General features: G+C 41.2%; 1 protein-coding gene across 4 annotated transcripts in view; it reads left to right on the top strand.

Moving 5' to 3' along the window:
- marchf8 (membrane-associated ring finger (C3HC4) 8) overlaps window positions 1-19,882 on the top strand; it is an 80,822-nt gene extending 60,940 nt beyond the window's left edge. For 3 of the 4 annotated variants that reach the window (XM_080036381.1, XM_080036382.1, XM_080036384.1), the window contains 5 exons: window positions 5,305-5,384; window positions 12,943-13,123; window positions 14,467-14,602; window positions 17,027-17,041; window positions 18,474-19,882. In XM_080036381.1, coding sequence (XP_079892507.1) covers window positions 5,305-5,384; window positions 12,943-13,123; window positions 14,467-14,602; window positions 17,027-17,041; window positions 18,474-18,778 — 717 coding nt within the window. In that variant the 3' untranslated portion in view covers window positions 18,779-19,882. The remainder of the gene's footprint in view (window positions 1-5,304; window positions 5,385-12,942; window positions 13,124-14,466; window positions 14,603-17,026; window positions 17,042-18,473) is intronic. The other variant, XM_080036383.1, reaches the window with a different exon arrangement.
- Window positions 19,883-20,140: the final 258 nt, after the last annotated feature.

Raw genomic sequence — 20,140 nt, forward strand, 5'->3', positions numbered from 1 at the left:
ACAAAGACGGGTGGATGTTTATCAATTAAACCAGAGCACAGAGACTAAGATGGGGCCTTCATGACTTCTTCAAGCTTGGCATGACAATACAGTCTGGATCTTTTGTATGTGGCTCAGACATCCAGAGAATTTGTTCATTCTGTCGAAGCACCTTCACTATTTTGTTAACATACAGTATAACCAGACAAAAAAAACTCTTGGTCCTTTATTGCTGTCTGGCTTCTGACTTTTTTTCAAGTCGACAGTCGCTGAACTGTTGGGTGGTTTTTCTTTCATTGAAAAAAAATTCTCCTCTCCTCAGATAAACGTCTGCACTTCTGGTATCCTGGTACTTGAAACCCCCCCACTGCTATAATACCTGTTATGAGACACACACACACACATATACTTGCACGCGCACACACACACACACACACACACACACACACACACACACACACACACACACACACACACACACACACACACACACACACACACACACACACACACACACACACACACACACACACACACACACACACACACACACACACAGAGATGCATCCAATAACATGGAAACAAGCTGCAGCATTTGCCTGTGGGGTATATTGCTTCATAACAATGACATTGCCTCCATCAGTGAGCTTGTCTCTGTGGGGGAGATGAAAGTGTATGGTGGATGGTTTTCGATATTAATATACACAAAGCCAAAAAGTCATTTTCTCCGGTCTTCTCCGTGTTTGTTTGATGATTTGATTCATTTATTCGAAGGTGACTTTTTGATCGAGAGGCTTAGAGAAGAAAATATAGTCAGGAGAGTTGTGAAAGAAAGGCAGGGAAAGTTTATTTGTATAGCACAATTCAGACAAAAGGGCAATTCAAAGTGCTTTACAGGGGGGGGAATACATTAAAAAGTATGTCATAAGAAAATAATGAGATTTTTTTCAAGACAACTTGTTAAAAATAAATTGAAAGAAATCGCATTTTTAAGACAATGAAAACAAGCACATAAAAAGTTATTTTTCATTTGTAGAAAGGTGGAACCGTCCCAAATAATTTTCCATTTTTTTTTTGTTAAATAAAAATCAATGCATAATATATAAAAGCAGCTCTGTAAGCTTTAGCGGGCCTCAGGATTTGCCCCCGATGATTTTGGCAGGAGTTGATGTTCCAGTCTGTGAGATCAGGAGGCTTAAGGCTGTAGCCGGTTCTCTCTCTCTCACACACACACACACACACACACACACACACACACACACACACACACACACACACACAGTGCCAGGGAGCCGTGTGATGCCTCCTACGCGCTTTGTGGAAGAATTAAACTATTATGGTCCATGTACAGACACAAAGCAGCGACCAACCGCTCAGTGGGCGCAGCTGACGGTCGGCCAAACATCTTGTGGTGCTCTGATAGCTGAGCTGAGGACATTTTTCCAATGAAGGCGGACAAGATCGCAACATATCTCTGCTATTTGGCTTGGAAGGAGATATGTGTCGAGTAAAGCCACTGTATAGGAAAATTAATTTATTTTTAATGTCTTGAAACACATTCACTTATAATTTGTATGTCCACTGAAAAAAGAAATCTGGTGTTAATACACAGCCTAGGCTCTGTAAACGGGTATGAAGACTATACAATAGGGCTGCACTGTAGCTTGCAACAATGCTATCGATAAACTACTGATCGGCTTATACTTTGGCTTTCATGAGTATTCGCTTCAATCTACTGTTTAAATATTGACCGGCTTCCTACACTTAATAAAAAAACTCCTTACCTTTATTTTCGTAGCGATAAAGTTAAAGCCCATATCAATATCACTATCAAACTATTCCTGCAAAGTTAATTTTTGGAAATGGTAGCTTGACTAAACAGATCTAAGTCAAAGTCTTAGCTTTTGCCAGAAACATGAACTGTCTGACATGGTGGTCCATCTCATCGGTGTCAACAGTTCCAGTCACAACTGAGCAAAACTTTGTCCATTGATCATGACCTTCTGATATGGTTGAAAGCTTGGGGAAAAGCTAGTAAGTCAAACACAAATAGATGAAACATTGTTTTGTACAACCGGCCCTTTCACACAGCTTGTTCGCTCGATGTGTACCGTTTATTAGAAGGTTTTCCCTGGGAGGCAGTGGTTCATTGTCCGTGTGAGATTTTAAAGGTTATTCTTTGAAAGGCCCCGGTGGCTAGAACATGGGGCTGCATCTCTCTACAGGTACAGATGGACACGGAAAGAGTAGAATGGACGCATAGGTATTGGCAAGAAAAGGCAGGGAAGAAAAGAGGGTTGATTATACTGTAAATGTTTGAAGTTTTCTGAATGATCAAGGATAGGCTAAACCCCCGTACGAGGAACTTTTTAATTTTTGTAAAACAAGCTTATTCTTCCTCTGATGATCCTAAATGACCTGTAACAGCAAACGAGACAATCAGCGAGGACAACACCATTTTTATCATTAATGCTTTTGATCGGGGCCTATTTCCTGGGAACATAGACAAAACGATTGACAGCAGGCAGAGCGGAAAAGCCTGTGTTGCTCTGATAGTGAACTGGGAGACTGTTTCGGCAGGCACAATAAATCGGTTTTCCTCCTTGTAGAATGATGATGTGAAGCTGTATCAGATCTAATGAGCTCATAATAGCCAGACTGAATGGAATACATTTAACTATAAGTACTCTTCATTTAACTGTAAATGCCACCTGACGCATTCTCTCGGCAGTTGTTGAAATATAATCGCTTGCAGTGTTCACGTTATCCATTAAAAACACAGGCAGTAGTTTGCTCATCAAGGGCCCTTTGTCGAGAGAGAGAGACTGAGAGAGACAGAGAGAGAGACACGGAGAGAAATAAATTGAGAGAGAGAAAAAAAGACAGACGGAGAGAGAGAGAGAGCAATATAGAGAGAGCCATTGTCTTAAGAGTCTAACTGTTAGTTAATTATTGCCATCTCCTCTATGTTATCTTCACATTTCGCTGTTTGTTTATCGGCTGACTCGCTCTGAATGAATGACAACACGAATGATTTACAGAGGCAAGACGGGAATGGAACATTGTGTTTACACAGCTAGAATAGAGAAACCATACTGTGCATTCTTCTGTTATTTTCCTATTTAGTCATCTGATTGCTGCAGCTAAGCATACATTATGTCATCAGTTTCTTGTTTTGAGACATTGCTGAATTGTAGAACTATAGCAGTGTTTTCAGCCCTTGTAGTTAAATATAAATATAGTGATAGTTGCAAAATAACTATCCCTGCGTTCCAGTCCCCTATACTTCCCTGCTATTTAGTATGTTAGAAAAAAGATTTAGGATGTTCCTAATACATGTGGTCAGATACAGCATGCTGGAAAGGACCCTGATGCCTTACTACATCCGGTCGAGATTTGAAGTGTGCAATTCAGCAAGCATTTTGGGCAATTTTGACCCACAATCCACTGCAGCAGAAGTGATGTCACATCTACTGAGCCTTAGTAAAAACAACCAGCGATAAGCAAGAGTTCCATTCGCAATGTTACGATGAAATAAATAGGTAGAAGTATCTCTCAACTGTATGCCTACTGCATTCTAACTAGATACTTTTTTATGATCAGCTGAAGTATGTAGCATAGGAAAAAAAAAAGAGTTTGCGATTTGGAACGCAGCCAATGTTTTTAAGCTTAGTTCTTACCATTTATCTCTCGCCCACTTCTACTAGAGATGTCTCTTTAATTAACATTCATTGTCCAAAACCCAAGGCGCTCCCTTGATCCTGAACTTTCAAAATGAGTAAAATTTTATTCAATAGAGAGAATTCTAAAATGATTCCCTGAAACCTTGGATGAATTAATAGGTGTTCGGCATGATTGTGTCTTTGTGTGCAAGTGAAAAACTGGACGGTTAGAGAGAATCTGTGCCGGTACACGTAGGGACAGTGAAAGCAGACTGAAGGGCAAAGCTAGACATTGAATTTTTGTATTGATTGATGTCAGGCCACGAGCTATAAATTCCCCTTTAGTTAGGAATGGAATCAATAAGTAATTTGTTTTTGTTTAATATTGAAATGACCAGGGCCCCTTGTGTCTCTGTATTAGCATCCCAAACCCCATCCCTCCCTGGCTCTGTCTGCACTCAGATATATTTTGGAAAATAAATAAAAAATTCTGAGAGTTAATGAGAAGATCAATATAATTTTCATGTCTATGCGGTGTCATGTCCTCACTGTGAGCATAATTCACACTTCCCGAGACATTTTAACACCCTGTCCAATTTTTTTATTTTATTCAATTTAGCTTGAAGGTGCTATAAGAATCTTTTAGATATTTCTGAGACAGTCTCATTTTTTTGTGTGTGTGCTTGGATGCAAGTGATCGCTGGCGATGTCATCATTTCATGCTTGTAGAAAAAGTGGCTAAAACTTTTTAATTGAAGCTCAAACTGTCATAGGAAAACATAAATGTCCGTTGAATTCCAAAGACCATTTCAATAAATCCTCCACCGTGACATTAAATGAATATCAGTGATGCTGAACTGAAGGTATTTTCATTAGACCAGCCCAGAAGCTGCAGGTGCCTCAGAACAGGTGTAGCCTACAGCCAAACGTCCCGTCGGCCAGCTGTGCGATATTCCTCATAACTCTCCTTCTGTCTCCCAGTCTGTCTCCGCGGTTACTTACCGACTGTTTTGCCTTGTCTGTGACGCACTGAAACAGATTTTGCCTGGCACTCGTTTTAATCAGATGGATTAACTGCCAGTATTATGGTTTTTTCCTTTTTGTCATCCTTGTGCATCAGTCCATGACTGGCACACACACACACACACTCTCTCTCTCTCTCTCTCTCTCTCTCTCTCTCTCTCTCTCTCTCTCTCTCTCTCTCTCTCTCTCTCTCTCTCTCTCTCTCTCTCTCTCTCTCTCTCTCTCTCTCTCTCTCTCTCTCTCTCTCTCTCTCTCTCTCTCTCTCTCTCTCTCTCTCTCTCTCTCTCTCTCTCTCTGAATATCAGATTCACGTTATGATGGCCTGATAATTCTCACACGGGTTTCTCAAATGGGAGGGTGTCCAATCTACGGTGTCCACTGTCTACCATTGTGTCCTTGAGCAAGGCACTTAACCCCAAAACTGCTCCAGGGGTGCTGCACTACGGCTGTGTCTTCAGAGGGGATATGTGGAAAAAGACAAATGTCAATGTAGCCTGGTGTTTATGGACAAATAAAGCAACTTAACTGAACTTTACCACACAAGACCTGTCCCGGCTACATGGGGAAATATGTTTTTTGATCCTGGTTTGTTGAGTTATGAAGTATTTACGTATCATGTCCATGTGTTTTTGTTCCACAGGCCGGGAGCCCCACTTCAGTCAACGCTCCGTGCAGTTTCTCCAGGACGTCTGTGTCTCCCTCCAGCCAAGATATCTGCAGGTACAAACCAACTCCCTTACTATTAAAGTGAATGTAATTGTATACAGAGACTGGTATTAACTTTTAGTACCTTCACATGTTTCAACAAGGTACTAAAAGTTAATAGCAATGATGATAATAATAATAATAGACTTATTTATATAGAACTTTTCAGTACAAAGTAACAAGACAAAAACAGTATAGACAAATCAAAATTGAAATCATACATCAGTAGAGTCTGTATACAAGCACATTTCAAGTTCATTTATCACGTTATCCTAAATGAACCTGTTTGGATCACTTCACTAACTGATAGCGACGTCATTTATATGTACAGTGACATACGCATGATACATTTAAGCTTTTTATTAGTCATTATCAACAGGCAATCTTGGTTTACCTTTTAGCCTTTTGCAATACACTGTCTGTCACTGTTGGAAGTAGCCTTGTGTGTTGTGTGTGTATCCTAGGCTGTACTGTAGCCTAAAATGAATTGTATAGTAGCGTTGGTCGTCATTGTTTGGTCTTGTCACGCACATGCAAATTACCCAAAACCTTTTGTCTCCTCCTTTTGACTTCAATTTCCTTTGTGTTCAATACATCACATGACATCTTTTCCATTTTCTCTTCTTTTGTTCTTTCCCGTTCCTTCTCCTACTGTCCTTACACCGCCATCTTGAATCAAACGTTGCTCTTTCATAAACAAACATACACCAACACTTCCACACACTAGTACCATCAGTCAAGACCAGGACTGTCCTAAGCAGCAGACCACGGTTGTTCTACTAAATTCTAACGGTAAAACCCCTCAAGGTTCCGGGGGTATTTCAGTGACAACCATCTGCACGGACGCCCTGGCAACCACCAAACAGGGCAAACCACGCGACTGGCTCTCTATGCTGCGCACCTCCAACCGCCCTAGAAACCCCCTAAGGTTCTCTGTCTCCCTTAACGACGTGGGCCAACGCGTGGACAACCTGTGTCGCGGTTTGCACTTCATAGATCGCACCTGTTCTGAAGGAGAACTTGAATTGAAGCCCGATCGTTCTCAAACCGCCACCTCGGACCCAAGGGCGCACACACTCAACGGCAAACCAAACGTAGCAGCACCCACACATGAGCACCAAAGTATGGGTTCCTCGACCCGCGCAAACCCTCACCTCGTCCCTTCATTCACCAACAACTATAAATACATGTTGGGCGTCCCACAAGCCCCATCCGAACCCACCACCACCATTGCCCCTCCTCCAATCCCTAACACCCATCTCCACCCTCACCATTCTCCGAGCGCCAACTTCCTCCGCTTGCTCCTCCCGTTCTCCCGCTCCTCTACCTCGGCCAGCCTGCAGTGCTCCGAGCTGGGCAGCTACGCCTCACACCTGCACGTCACCAAGTCCTCAAGCGCCCTGTTGCTAGGCAGCCAGTCTGGGTTCCCCGCCGAAGATGTCCTGGGAGATGATGATGTGTTTGATGAAGACAACCGGCCCCCAAGTCTGGCTCCTCCAAAGGGGACAGGCCATCCACCGACCCCAGAAACAGTCACCGTATCTGGGAGAGGTGCTCTACCGGCCCCCCTGTGTTTTATGGATGAGGACAGCGATTTGGATTGCAGCCAGGCGTCCCCTTTGTCCGAGAAAACCTGTCCACAGTCGCCCTATTCCCTATGCGGGGACATCTGCAGGTGGGTGACTGTCTGGAAGTAGTGGAGAGTTATCCATCCTGAGAGTAATCCTAGAGTAACTACCCAGAAAATATCCTTCGCCAAAGCAGATTCGACCCTGAAAAACCCCTGTCTGGAGTGGAGCTGTTAATTAGGAGAACCAGACGCGTAGATTGCTTTAGTCTACACACCCACTGTAGCACCATACTCCTCCTACTCCTCCTCAGCTGTCCTTAATTCAATCCCTACTGTGTTTCTTGTACAGAAATGTGAATTAATTTTAATGTATTTTATACCATTTCATTCCACTCCACTGTTATCTCAGTCTGCCATTGTTTGAACGACTGTGATTTTTTTTTTTTTTTTATAATTGTTCCAGGTTACTATCGATTTGGCATTTAAGGCGAGACAAATCAAAGAAGACTTATGTACAGGTCTTAAAGATGTATTTGAAGAAAAACATTTCTCATAAATCAGACAACATATAAACAAATCACTCGGTAAATAACCTTCAGAAAAGTGCTTAGAATGATTATGCAAAGTTTAGTTGATGGAAGTGCTTTAGAAGTTGAGATTTTGACCGTTAAAGGTGGATGTATACGAGTAGTATACAAACGTCAACAGACAAGGTTTTAGTAAAATATACACCTATATGTACATTTTGGACCTTTCTATTTATATTAGTACGAAAGAAGAAAGAAGAAATGTCATGGAAGTAAAATAGTCAAAAATCTCGAAAAATGACCTGTGCTCCAAAGAAAAATGTTTTGGCCTGCCGTGTCTTGCCTTAAACGTTTGACATGGGCTGTGAAAGTGTGTGATTACCTTTTGCCCGTAGGCTTCAAGCTCTGCAGTAGAGGCAGAGTGGGGGGCAATGGCAATGTTATGGAATAGATGGAGTGGAAAAGGTTATGGCTGACATATTATATTATTGAGGAATGAACATGTGTTACAGAGGCGGACATTTGATTTGATTTATTTGTACAAAAAAAAACATAGACAACACAAATATAACATAATATAAAACTACAAACAAAGAAACATTTTAAACGAAACACATTGTGTTGGAGAAAAGGCAAAATAAACTGTTGAACTGATATGGTCTGTGTGATTAGGTCAACATAACATTTTCACGTGGAAGTTTGTGTGATATCTGATGGGCAGAGGCAAGCTATGATCAGAGGGACAGATTGTGATTAATATTACAAAACCAGGTCATGGCTATATGGCCCCTATGACCCAGCTTCCTAACGGTCCACCCTACTTTGTTTAAAAAATATAAATATTTATTTATTTTTAGCCTTTTTTTATTATTTAAAAAAAAAACTACCAATTTTCTTTTTTTATACTACTGCTTTTGGGATTGCTTTTTAACAATGAAAAGTGCTTAAGAAAAAAAACTTTATATTATTATTATTAGCCCTTTCAAGATCACGTTGAAACCCTTCTGGATTACCGTATCTCTCAATAAGATTAAGTGTCTTAAACACAAAGGGAATGTCATTTATATACGTCTGTCTTGTTGTTTTTGTCCGCTGAGCATGTGCTCGGTCCCAGATTATAAACCCGGCCGTGCAGCGGCTGAAAGAGAAACAGGAGCTTAGAACTGAAGAGGTGAAGGACTGGAGATCAGCAGGCAGATTATTGGCTCCAAATAGCCTTGTACGCTATGACCACACACACACACACACACACACACACACAGGCACGCATACACAAGCATACATATCATGCCAGCTTTCTGTCAGGTGGACTGAAGCGTGAGCTTGGGGCAAAGGCTTGACCTCACCGGTTTAAGTGTGTGTACGTGGGGGTCAGAGGTTGTGTGTGTGTGTGTGTGTGTACGTGGGGGTCAGAGGTTGTGTGTGTGTGTGTGTGTCGGGTTGCTTTTTCAGAAGGAATGACAAGCCAGTTCTTTTTATTGATTGGTTTCAGAAAGCAATTGTGACTTGGTCTCTTTCCTTATCAGCAAAGTTACCTTTTGTACAAATAGCCTTTCTCACCTAAACACAATGTGTGTCTCCCAACAAATGTTTATAATGCCTTTTCTTGCTCGTAAAACATTTATAAAGCTCCCTCCCTTATGTCTGTGTGTGTTCTTGTTGGTTGGAAGCCGCTTCTTTAATGCCTTTTGCTGTTACATTGCTACGTTACGTGACACATCACACAAAGGCATTTCATTTGGTAGACATTGCCATTTGAACATTTGAAGTAAATGTCAGTTATTGCTGTCATGTTTACTTTTCATTGCTTAGACTTCCTCTTTCACCTTCTCCAGTTATTGCGTCTCGCTTCGTCTCTTCTCTTTTTGCTTTTAGTGTTTTTTTTTACGGCTTGAATGCTCGACACATTTGCAGTGCCGCCCTCTGTGGCCCTGCACGTACACATAGCACAAAAACATTGCTGCATAGATCCTCTAGTATTCAGACATTCCATAAGGGTAAAAGGTTTTTTAGAAAGCTTTTACGTTTTACTATATACGACTTACTACAGTCTAGGTAGTTCCTTAACCTTCCTCCTAAAGATTAGTTTGTTCTGAGCGAATTTAAAGCTATAGGGCGTAACTTCTGTCGCCCCCATGAGGAATGTTGTGTTATTACAACAACAGTGTTGGTGCATCTACATTATAAGCCTTCAATGATCGTGCATGGATTTCATACCTCATGCTGTATGTCCAGGTTTTTTTCTTAGCAGTAGAATCAACTTTTCTTTGGCGCTTCTCGGGATTTTTCTGAGCTCCTGATTCAGTGTCGGGGGTGACACCAGTTTGTAAACGCTGCCATACTGAGAAATACAGAGAGAGTTTTGTGGAGCTGATTGGCTTCATCAACTTTGTCAACTCATTTGACTATGGCTTGAATGTAACCAACATTCCTTTTTAGATGAAAAACTTACGCACTAAAGCTTTAATATTTTTTTTTGTTTTGTTGCTAAGGCTAGCAAAGAGTGACAAGTGACATGGTACATCTTGCAGAGAGGGGAGAAGGGGAGGGAGATGGCTTCCAGTGGAGCTGCAGTTAATTGAATTGTCGTTTTGCTCTGATCAGCGTGTCTCTCCGGTAGAGTGCACGGCTTGAAATGTTCATCTGAGATCAGGACAGAACAAACTGCTTTGGCTGTCATACTGTGTGCACCATACACACAAACCACCCAATAGGAGAATCTGTTAAGCAGCAGGAAAACCCAGCAGATTGGTGTTGAAAAATTCCTTTTGAAAATAAACACGCAAAAAAACATTCCACTGCGAAGGAATGGCTGCAGGGCGGGAAGGAAGCGACATTGATTGAGTGAAGAGCGTGTGGATCGACCGAATGCCACAGGAGGAGAATGAGGAAACAGACAAGCGAGAACAGGAAAGAAAGTGTGTGTGTGTGTGTGTGTGTGTGTGTGTGTGTGTGTGTGTGTGTGTGTGTGTGTGTGTGTGTGTGTGTGTGTGTGTGTGTGTGTGTGTGTGTGTGTGTGTGTGTGTGTGTGTGTGTGTGTGTGTGTGTGTGTGTGTGTGTGTGTGTGTGTGTGTGTGTGTGTGTGTGTGTGTGTGTGTGTGTGTGTGTGTGTGTGTGTGTGTCTGCAGGAGCTGGTTACACTTGTAGCTTGTGGTGCTCATGATTTCCCGATACTGATTTTCCCTTTCTCGCATTTTAATGTTGACATACTCCAACGGCACACACTCTGAAAATGACTGTTTACCAGGGTGACTTTTGGCTGCTCAAGTGATGCAAAATTTTAACTTATTATTATCCTTATTTGACTAACGGTGCTTGGTGTGTGCCTCAGCTCACACAGATACAGATAAATAAACTCTACATTTGCAATAGCATTTGGGATTATTTTGTTAGACGTATGGAGGTGTAGGGGTTTTTCTATGATTATTCCCTCCTACATTAATTTTTTTTTAATTTATTCTATATCGGCGTTACAATAATTTGACATCTTGTGATCCTTGCCAACAAACACAGAAAACATCCCGGCCTTAACCAATAGAACAGCACTGCTCCAGAGATGTTAATTGTTCTTAACCCCTAATCCAGAGACACCAGTAGAAGTGACGGCCTATTTTTATCCTCCTTTGTTCGCTTTGACTTTCTAATCTTGTAAAGCTTCGGCCGGATCAGCTGGAGTCTCGAAATAGACCAAGTGTTCTCGCCTGCTGCTCACTTTATAACGTGTGTGTGTGTGTGTGTGTGTGTGTGTGTGTGTGTGTGTGTGTGTGTGTGTGTGTGTGTGTGTGTGTGTGTGTGTGTGTGTGTGTGTGTGTGTGTGTGTGTGTGTTCCTATCCTCCCTTGAACCCAGATAAAGACTAAACCATTTGAACAACCTTAACCTTTTTTTTAATTCTTCCCCAGAGAGAGATCCCCCTCTTGGGAAACATTCTTGTAGAAATTCTTTGAGTGAAAGTGAATTTGAAGTAGGTTATAGGTTGAAATAACCACTTCAGACACCTTTTTTAAGAGAGCAGATGTAGCAATACCTTATAACTGTCCATTCACGAATATCTTAATTGTCCCTGATTTTCTTTATAATCACCAACAGCGTCCCTTAGACTAAAACAGAGTGATGTCAATTCAGTCTATTAAATAAATATGTTCCTCTTAAATAAAGCCAGTCTGCTCCTCCCTGTAGTTTTAATCCATTTTACTAAGAAGCCTCTGCAGTGACATCATGTGAACTTTATTCTTACACTGATACACATTATTCCAGTCTAGCCAAAGACGTCAGCATGACCTTAATCAAAGTGTTGTTGCCGGATAACATGCAGCAGCTGATATTTTTGACTAATTGCCCGTTCACTGAGGACTTTGCTTTGGTCTGAACACACGCAACAAGGTCAATGTCCTCTTGATATTGGAGATCATAATGACATTAGATTATGCTTTTTGCTTTGTGTGTGTGATATTGACTTGATTTGGAGGTAATGGGTTTCTCTAATAACCTTTATACAAGCTGTCTCTTAGCTCAGACTTACTGTCTTCTTTATGGGCTAATGCTGAATAACATCCATGTATAATAATCCATTCATAAGAAGATATTTGGACCAAGGTAGCTGGTGTTGATGAAGGGGTTACTTGAGTTCATCAGATAGGGCTGTGGATTAATTTTTTATGTGGCTAAAACAAAATAGTTGGTTGATGCCATAGCAGTGTTGTTTGTTTTTTATATTGTCTGCACTCCTTGTACTCCTAGCCGACCTAGAGTAGTTCTTATTACGGGCATCTTGTATCAGTTTTTACAACACTGAGACAACACTGATTGTGTCTGTTATACAACTGCCGGGAATCTGAGATGAGATTTGCTGTGTTCAATTCTTCCTTTTGCAAAAAGCACAGAAGGTTATTTTCTATGAATGTCATTCTGATTTGTAAATGAAGTGCTGCTAAATCAAATCAGCGAGTCTAGACGGAGTTTATTCATGTGGTGTGTTGTGGAATGAATGAGAAGTATTGGACTGTTTTTTTTTTGAAAATGCCACAAGTTTTGCTCCTTCCAAAAGAATCCAAATCCATTTTATTGTCACTACGATACTTACATACAAGGAAGTGAGTTTGTTATTCTTAGATCATGGTATGTTACACATCAAAACAAACATGTAATAGACAGAGAAAAATTAAAATAGATCTACAAGTCTGCCCACGTTTTTGGGAAATATCCGTCGAATATCTTTGTCAAATCTTTTTTTTTTTTTTTTAAAGAAAATATTTTGGCATTTTTGCTTTATTATTAGACAGTGTGTAGAGACAGAGATGAAATGGTGTATAGATGGGGATGACATGCAGAAAACGTCCTGGGCCGCTCTAACCACTACACCACGAACGCCCACAATTTTTCCTCTTTTTTCTCTATCCTCTCCCCCTGTCTTCCCCAGTACAGCAGCTGTCCTGCCTCTAGCTGAATGTTAACTGTATTATGTCATGTTCTTGTAGGATTTGTCACTGTGAAGGCGATGAGGAGAGCCCTCTGATCACCCCATGCCACTGCACTGGCAGCCTGCGCTTCGTCCACCAGTCCTGTCTGCAGCAATGGATCAAGAGCTCAGACACGCGCTGCTGTGAGCTCTGTAAATATGAGTTCATCATGGAGACCAAGCTCAAGCCGCTGCGCAAGGTGAGACACGGTTTAGTTTGAATGTGTATGTTTAAGTCTGTGGAGGCAGTTAAATGTCAGTGATGCTGGAGAACGCTTGCTGTCAAATTGTACTATATGTCAAAATCAGTGAATATATTCTCGCATGATTTTGACAAAGTGCTTTTGACAACAAGCATTCTCCAGAATCGCTGACTCCACCTTTTTAATGCTTACATTCATAAGTTCTGTCTCAGTGGATAAATTCCGGCTGACACACACACGCACATACACATACACACACACGCACACGCACGCACACACACACGCACACACACACACAGCTCGTCCTTACCCAAATCTTGCATCACTTCTTTGGTAATGAAGCTAAAAAAAATGCCAAAACCAGTCTTCCAATCAGTCACAGAGATAACACGAGCGTGACACTGAGCTTTGAAGCCGTTCCTTATGAGCGTAACTTGTTGAATGAGGTTTTGCGATTAATTTCAAATGCTTACGAGGCGGCGCACACTTCCATTAGGAACCTCTTATCAATGGCTGTGGCCTGGAGATAGCTGGGCATTTCTAATTAAAATTCCTCCACCCTTCATTAGCTGCACAAAAGGCCTTGAACAAAATGCTCGGCTGGTAATAGCTTCTTGAATTCCCACCAGTGAACATTGAAGTTGTCCGTGTGCGAGCGTGCGGAGAAACTGGAGATGAGATGATGATGTCGGCCTTGGTCTGAAGTGTTTATCAAAAGACGGCCTGTCATTTTCATCTACCGTGGCCATTTCGCCAATGAATAAAATTAGGAAATTCATTTGGATGTGTGTTTGTGTGTGTATACTTGCAAAACTTAAATTTTTTTGGACAGGCCGGTAAAAGGCTGTTTGAGGGTTAAGACGAGGTTTTAAGGTTCAGGTTAGAATTAGGTTTAGATTTAAAACTAAATGGGGCGCCCTTAGCTCCCCCAGCAGCGGACCCGGGTTCGATTCCAGCCCGTGGTCGTTCTCTGCATGTCACTCCCCTCTCTGCCCCATTTAAACTCTGTCTCTACACTATCAATAAAGCATAAAAATGCCAAAAAATACCTTTAAAAAAAATAAAGCACCTATATATATATATATATACATAGCACATTTTAACGGATATAAAATCACAAAATTCTTCGCATTAAAAAATTATACTTTTATCAATGAAAAGAAATATACAAATAAAAGTAGGCAGCGCATAGAATGAAAGAACAGTTGGATGGAGCCAAAGTTTGGGTACATTAACCAAAAGCCTGTCGGATAAGAACTCATCAAACTTCCTAAACTGTTGACATGGTTGAAGACCTCACACATGTCCTGTCCTCTGTCCCCTTGTCTCCATGGCTACAGTGGGAGAAGCTCCAGATGACGGCGAGCGAGAGACGGAAGATCATGTGTTCGGTCACGTTCCACGTCATCGCCATCACCTGCGTGGTGTGGTCGCTCTACGTGCTCATCGACAGGACCGCAGACGAGATCAAACACGGTCAGCGCACACACACACACACACACACACACACACACACACACACACAAAACACACAGTCACAGTGAGGTAAATGTGAACTAGAGGAACCTTTACAGAAAATTTAGAAATGATCTTTTACGCCTGAGGATTTAGCGATACACAAGTCCTGTCCTGCCATTCAAAAATGGCTGGCTATGCGTACTCATATCATATCTCCCCCTAATATACAAAGACCAACACACACATAAACATACACACACACGTACGCACAACAATTAATGCAACATTATGGTCTCTGTGTAAGGTGTGATTCATTCATCTCCGAGTCATTCATATACAGTTTTTAATGACTGTATAAGTCTCATATAGTATTATTTCAGCAGTGTTAGTATAGTATTGAGGATTTCGAATGGAGTGAAGTGTCTCTCGATGATTGGTAGAAACGTGGGTGTAATGCATTCACCCTTCAGAAGCACAGTGGGCATCAAAGCCACAGACGAGACCCAACAAATGTGAAGAGGAAGAGCGTGCCGAGATTCCGTAGAGATGATTTTATATCTAAGGGTTTATTTCTTTCTTTTTTCCGTTCAGTTCAGTTCACTTTGACTTCAGACCTGCAGTCGATGAATGAGAAAGTTCAGAGATGAAGCATAAAAGAAAAAGATGGTATTTACAAAGTACACATTTAAATCTATCGCTCTCAGATGCTGTTTGAGACTTTTTCAGAGTGAGGTGATGTTTTGGTTCGTTCATATTTCTTCAAGGGGCTTAGACCAAGTTTTGTGTGCGTTTTGAATTTAGAATAAATCAGAAATACTATTTTGAAGGTCAGTTTATGGTTATCAGTTTAAGGAAAGATGGAAGTCAGCAAATGTCTTCATAAATATAAACGTGTGTGTAGGTTTTTTTTTAGTCATGCATCAATCTGGAACCGGCTGCTGACCAAAGACTGTCAAAGCATATAGTCCGTAGAACATTTTGTTCTTCTAAATCTCTATGTGTAACTTCTGTCACCCCCCTGAGTAATAACAACAACAACAACACTGTCGGTGTGGCGGGGGGGGGGGGCTCCAGATTGTAAACGCTGCCATGCTGAGAAATACAGGGAGAGTTTTGTGGAGTTGATCGGCTAAATCAACTTTGTCATCTAGTTTGCCGATGGCTTTAATGTAACCGACATTCATTTATATGAAAAAGCTACGCACTATAGCTTTAAAAGCCCCTTTAGCAGCTCCTATAGCACCTGCTTTTTGATAGCAACAGCACTTGGACAGATTGACGCGCCACCATTCTCAGAGCGCCGTGCTGTTTGCTATCCGTGACGGGAGGCTAAAAATGGGAGAAGGCTCCTCTACAAGATGAGCTGTTGTATGATCCGTGGCTCTACTATCTGCTGCCACTCACTGGTCTCTGGCTGCTTCTCTGCCTGTGAGATGGTGTGCAGATGGGAGAGCAGCCGGCGCGTCTTTAGCCCAACCTGGTGAGTCACACTGGTTACTGTCCCCCGGGGCTGTCAGGTTCAATCACCATGGTGATGATGACAAACTGTTCCTTTACCAAGTCTCTATGTCGGAGTTGCGTAGAATCACGGTTGTGTTGTGTTCTTTCAATTTTCTTGCAAAGATTTTTCGGCAGATTTGAATACTTGAATGAGTGTTAGAAATGTATTTCATTGTCTGCTATGATTTGTGAAGCTCGTGACCGAATGATGAATCACATCCTAAACTGTGCAGCAGCAATGTTTGATTTCAGCTACAGTTTTCTGTGCTGTAGCAGCCGATAATGGTTATAACGGCCTATAACAAGGGCTATAAACTGTCAATAACGTATTGATTTTTCATATTTTATTGTGATTAAAGCTGATAGTGTAGTACCTTGCCAATAACGTTATAACATTTGGTTTCAAATATTTTTTATTGAAAGCATTTGTGCATATCTCTTGACATTTATACGCAATAAGGAACTGCTTAAATTTCAATTTTACATTTTTTGATAAGCATAATTTAAAAGGTAATATAAAAAAATATATATAAAGAAGAGGGAAACTTTATAACATTTTGGAACGAGCAACGTAATAACTTCTTGCCCATAAAGTATCAGATAAAAAGTAATGTATTTGTTTACTTATATCACGTTATTGAAGTTTGATTTACTGGCTATGAAGTATCACATTTCCTTATTATTGCCTCTTTTTAAATACCTGCTTAAAGACCCGATCACACAAACAACCCGACTCCACATTATGGGCAAAAAGTAATTACGTTAATGGCAAGTTATTACATTCTCTCTCTCTCTTCTCTTTATTGGATTAAAAATGGCAAACATTTTTCGGCCATTATTTCATTATTGTCTGCTACAATGCACTTTGCCTTTTTTCTTTCAATCTGTTTGTGTGTTTTTTTTTGGTAACACATGAAACTTACACTTTCTTTACTCATGCAGCCGGAAGAATCCCAGGTAAACATTTACACTTTGACCTTTTGACCTCTGTCCGCTGTAATCCAGTTCTCTTCCAACTCTGCCTTACAACCCTTTTCCTCTCCTTTCCCCCTGCCTTGATTCTAGGTTTTAGAGTAACCCTTCTTCACCCTCTTACAGCATCCGCTTACATTCACACATAGCCTAGGGCTGGGTATCGTTCAAAACCTTACGTTAAAAATACTCCGACATCGGTTGCTGAATGATACTCTTTTCAAAAGCCATTTTATAAAATCTTTTTTAACAATTTGACATTAGACATTATGGTATTTTTTTACAAAATGTCAAATAAAACTTTAAATTACTCCACAATTCGACTCGACAGTTTTTGATAATTATGTCATGGTGACATTTTGGTCTGTGCCAAAAACATAGCCGACTTGGATACCCAGCCCTACTAACGAACGCAGAGAGACGCAGAGTGAAGGAACGAGATGTGATATATTTTCTGTGTTTATACTTTGTGACTGAAGGGTTTTTTGATTAAAACGAGCCTCGCTGACACATCCTCACACTGCTGAAGACAGATTAATCTCTTCTCATAAAGTTTGATATCTAGCGTCTGGTATCTCCACCCTGCATAATCATAGTTAGTGCAAAACTGATTGCATTATATCCGCCTTGTTTGATTTGGTATTTTTCTTATTACACGAGGCATTTTTGTGTTGATTCTATCATATGGGATAGGATTTAGTCATGGCAGTTATATCTCAACCCTTACCTTAAATATTAAAGACGATATGGAAATACTGAGGGGGCTGCAGGTCAGCTGTGTATTTTCTAAGACGATAGACACTTTTTCTTCTTTATTTTTTTTATATTGCATTATTGACGTATGTGCATTGTCTGGAGAAATATTTGATGAAACCTGTTGAATAAAGCAATAGTTAAAACATATAATAGTCCAAAGTTGCCACAGTGTATTTTGGATACAGCTCTTTTTCATTTTATAAATCCCCCAAAAAAAAAAAAAAAGTCTTAAAAATGCATTTTCGGCATGACAAAATGTATCATTAATCAGAAAATTAACTAAATATGAAAAACTCCTTCAGTATGAAGCTTTGCTAAGACTAATTATGTTGAAGTAAGTGCTTCAGAAGTTGAGATGCTTAGTTCAGAGTATTGCTGTAGAATTATTTTTTTAATGTTTTTGCCTGCCTGTGTCTCGCTTTAAAAACAAATATGATAACATCATTGCTGTTTATGTACTTTTTCACATTGCATTTTTCGACATATGCAATGTGGTGCATTTGCTGGAGAATCACTTAGTTAGAATACTCTCATTTAGTGAATTTAGACATCCTCTTATTTCCCAACTGAACTGCATTTCATTTTTGCAATATATTTACAGTCTTCTGTGTTTTTACGTGTGTGTGTACTTTTCTTTCCTTCTCTGCCCTCTGTTCTATAGGCATCCTGGAATGGCCTTTCTGGACCAAGCTGGTAGTGGTGGCTATTGGCTTCACGGGCGGCCTGGTCTTCATGTACGTGCAGTGTAAAGTCTACATCCATCTATGGCGGAGACTGAAGGCTTACAACCGGGTCATCTACGTTCAGAACCGGCCCGAGACCTGTAAAAAGCTGACGCTGGAGAAGCCCCCTCTGCTTGAGCCCAGTCTGGAGAACAAGGAGGCCCTGGTCCCAACCATGTCGGACACACACTCCTCCCAGTACACAGAGACAGAGGACTACAGTATGGATGTGCTGCACGTCTGATCAACCAATGGGATTCCTGCTAGTACTATAAACACACACATATGAACACACACACACACACAAAAGCAAACACACGCACACATACATACACACACGCACACGTACACACAACCACATATGCGCACACACACTTGAATACACGTCTGCACACACACAAAAACAGACACTCTCACACACGCACACACATACAAAAAACAAACAAACAAAAAGGCATACACACACACACACACACACACACACACACACACACCATACACACACACACACACACACACACACACACACACACACACACACACACACACACACACACACACACACACACAGGCCCAAGGTGAAGTGAAGCGTTGGTGGAAATGCTCTGTGACTGAGGAACAACCACACACTCCCTTTTATCCAATCCCAGACTGATCCCCAGTCCTCCAATGGTCAATATAATGTTCCATCCACGAAGAAGACGGACATCGGGACTTTTCTTCTTCTACTCACAAAACTCCTGCGCCCTTTGAGACCACACTCTCTCCTTTTCCCAGGACCGGACTTGTTTTTACTGACTTCTGTAAATGTCTGAAGAGGCCTGGAGCATATACCACTTAATATACACACACACACACACACACACACACACACACACACACACACACACACACACACACACACACACACACACACACACACACACACACACACACACACACACACACACACACACACACACACACACACACACACACATACATTCTCTTGTACGTTCACCTCTGTGGAAGAGAGCAGGACTGAGACAAATAGACTCACAAACTGCCCTGGAGGTTCTTACAACGTCTCGGATAGCGTGGATTGTTTACTTGTGGGTTCGTTAGATTTGTTGGTGTTTACCTCCTGTGAGGACGGGGCTTACCTGCTGCCGTGGATCAGTACGTAGCGCCCGGCCATCACACATTGGATTCTCTGGAACATTCCAGCTACTGCCATCGTCCCATCAGCTCTGAACTGGCTTATGATCTGGACATCATGCATCGAAGCACTTTGGTTTTTTATTAGTTCCCACAACAAATACCCCTTTCTCCGAAATCTTACTCCTATTCTTAATTTTTCAGTTTTGTTCTTGTGTGTTATGTTGTATATGTTGTACAATGGGGGGGGGTGGGGGAGGGGGGGATGAGCACACCCAAACCCAAACAATGTGGGAAGGTCCTCAGACGCACATTTTTCCGTCTATATTAACCCTCCCACGGATGACAAAAAAAGGGATTTTGGGGTTGAAAAATGGAATAAGGTTGAAAGAAACATTTGAGTGTTTTAGTCAAAAACTGAAAAAAACTGTTTTGAATATGTCAGGCTCCTAGCTCTTATAATACAGAC

This window comes from Ammodytes marinus, assembly GCF_949987685.1.
Source record: "Ammodytes marinus genome assembly, chromosome: 11".
In the NCBI taxonomy this organism is placed as follows: Eukaryota; Metazoa; Chordata; class Actinopteri; order Uranoscopiformes; family Ammodytidae; genus Ammodytes; species Ammodytes marinus.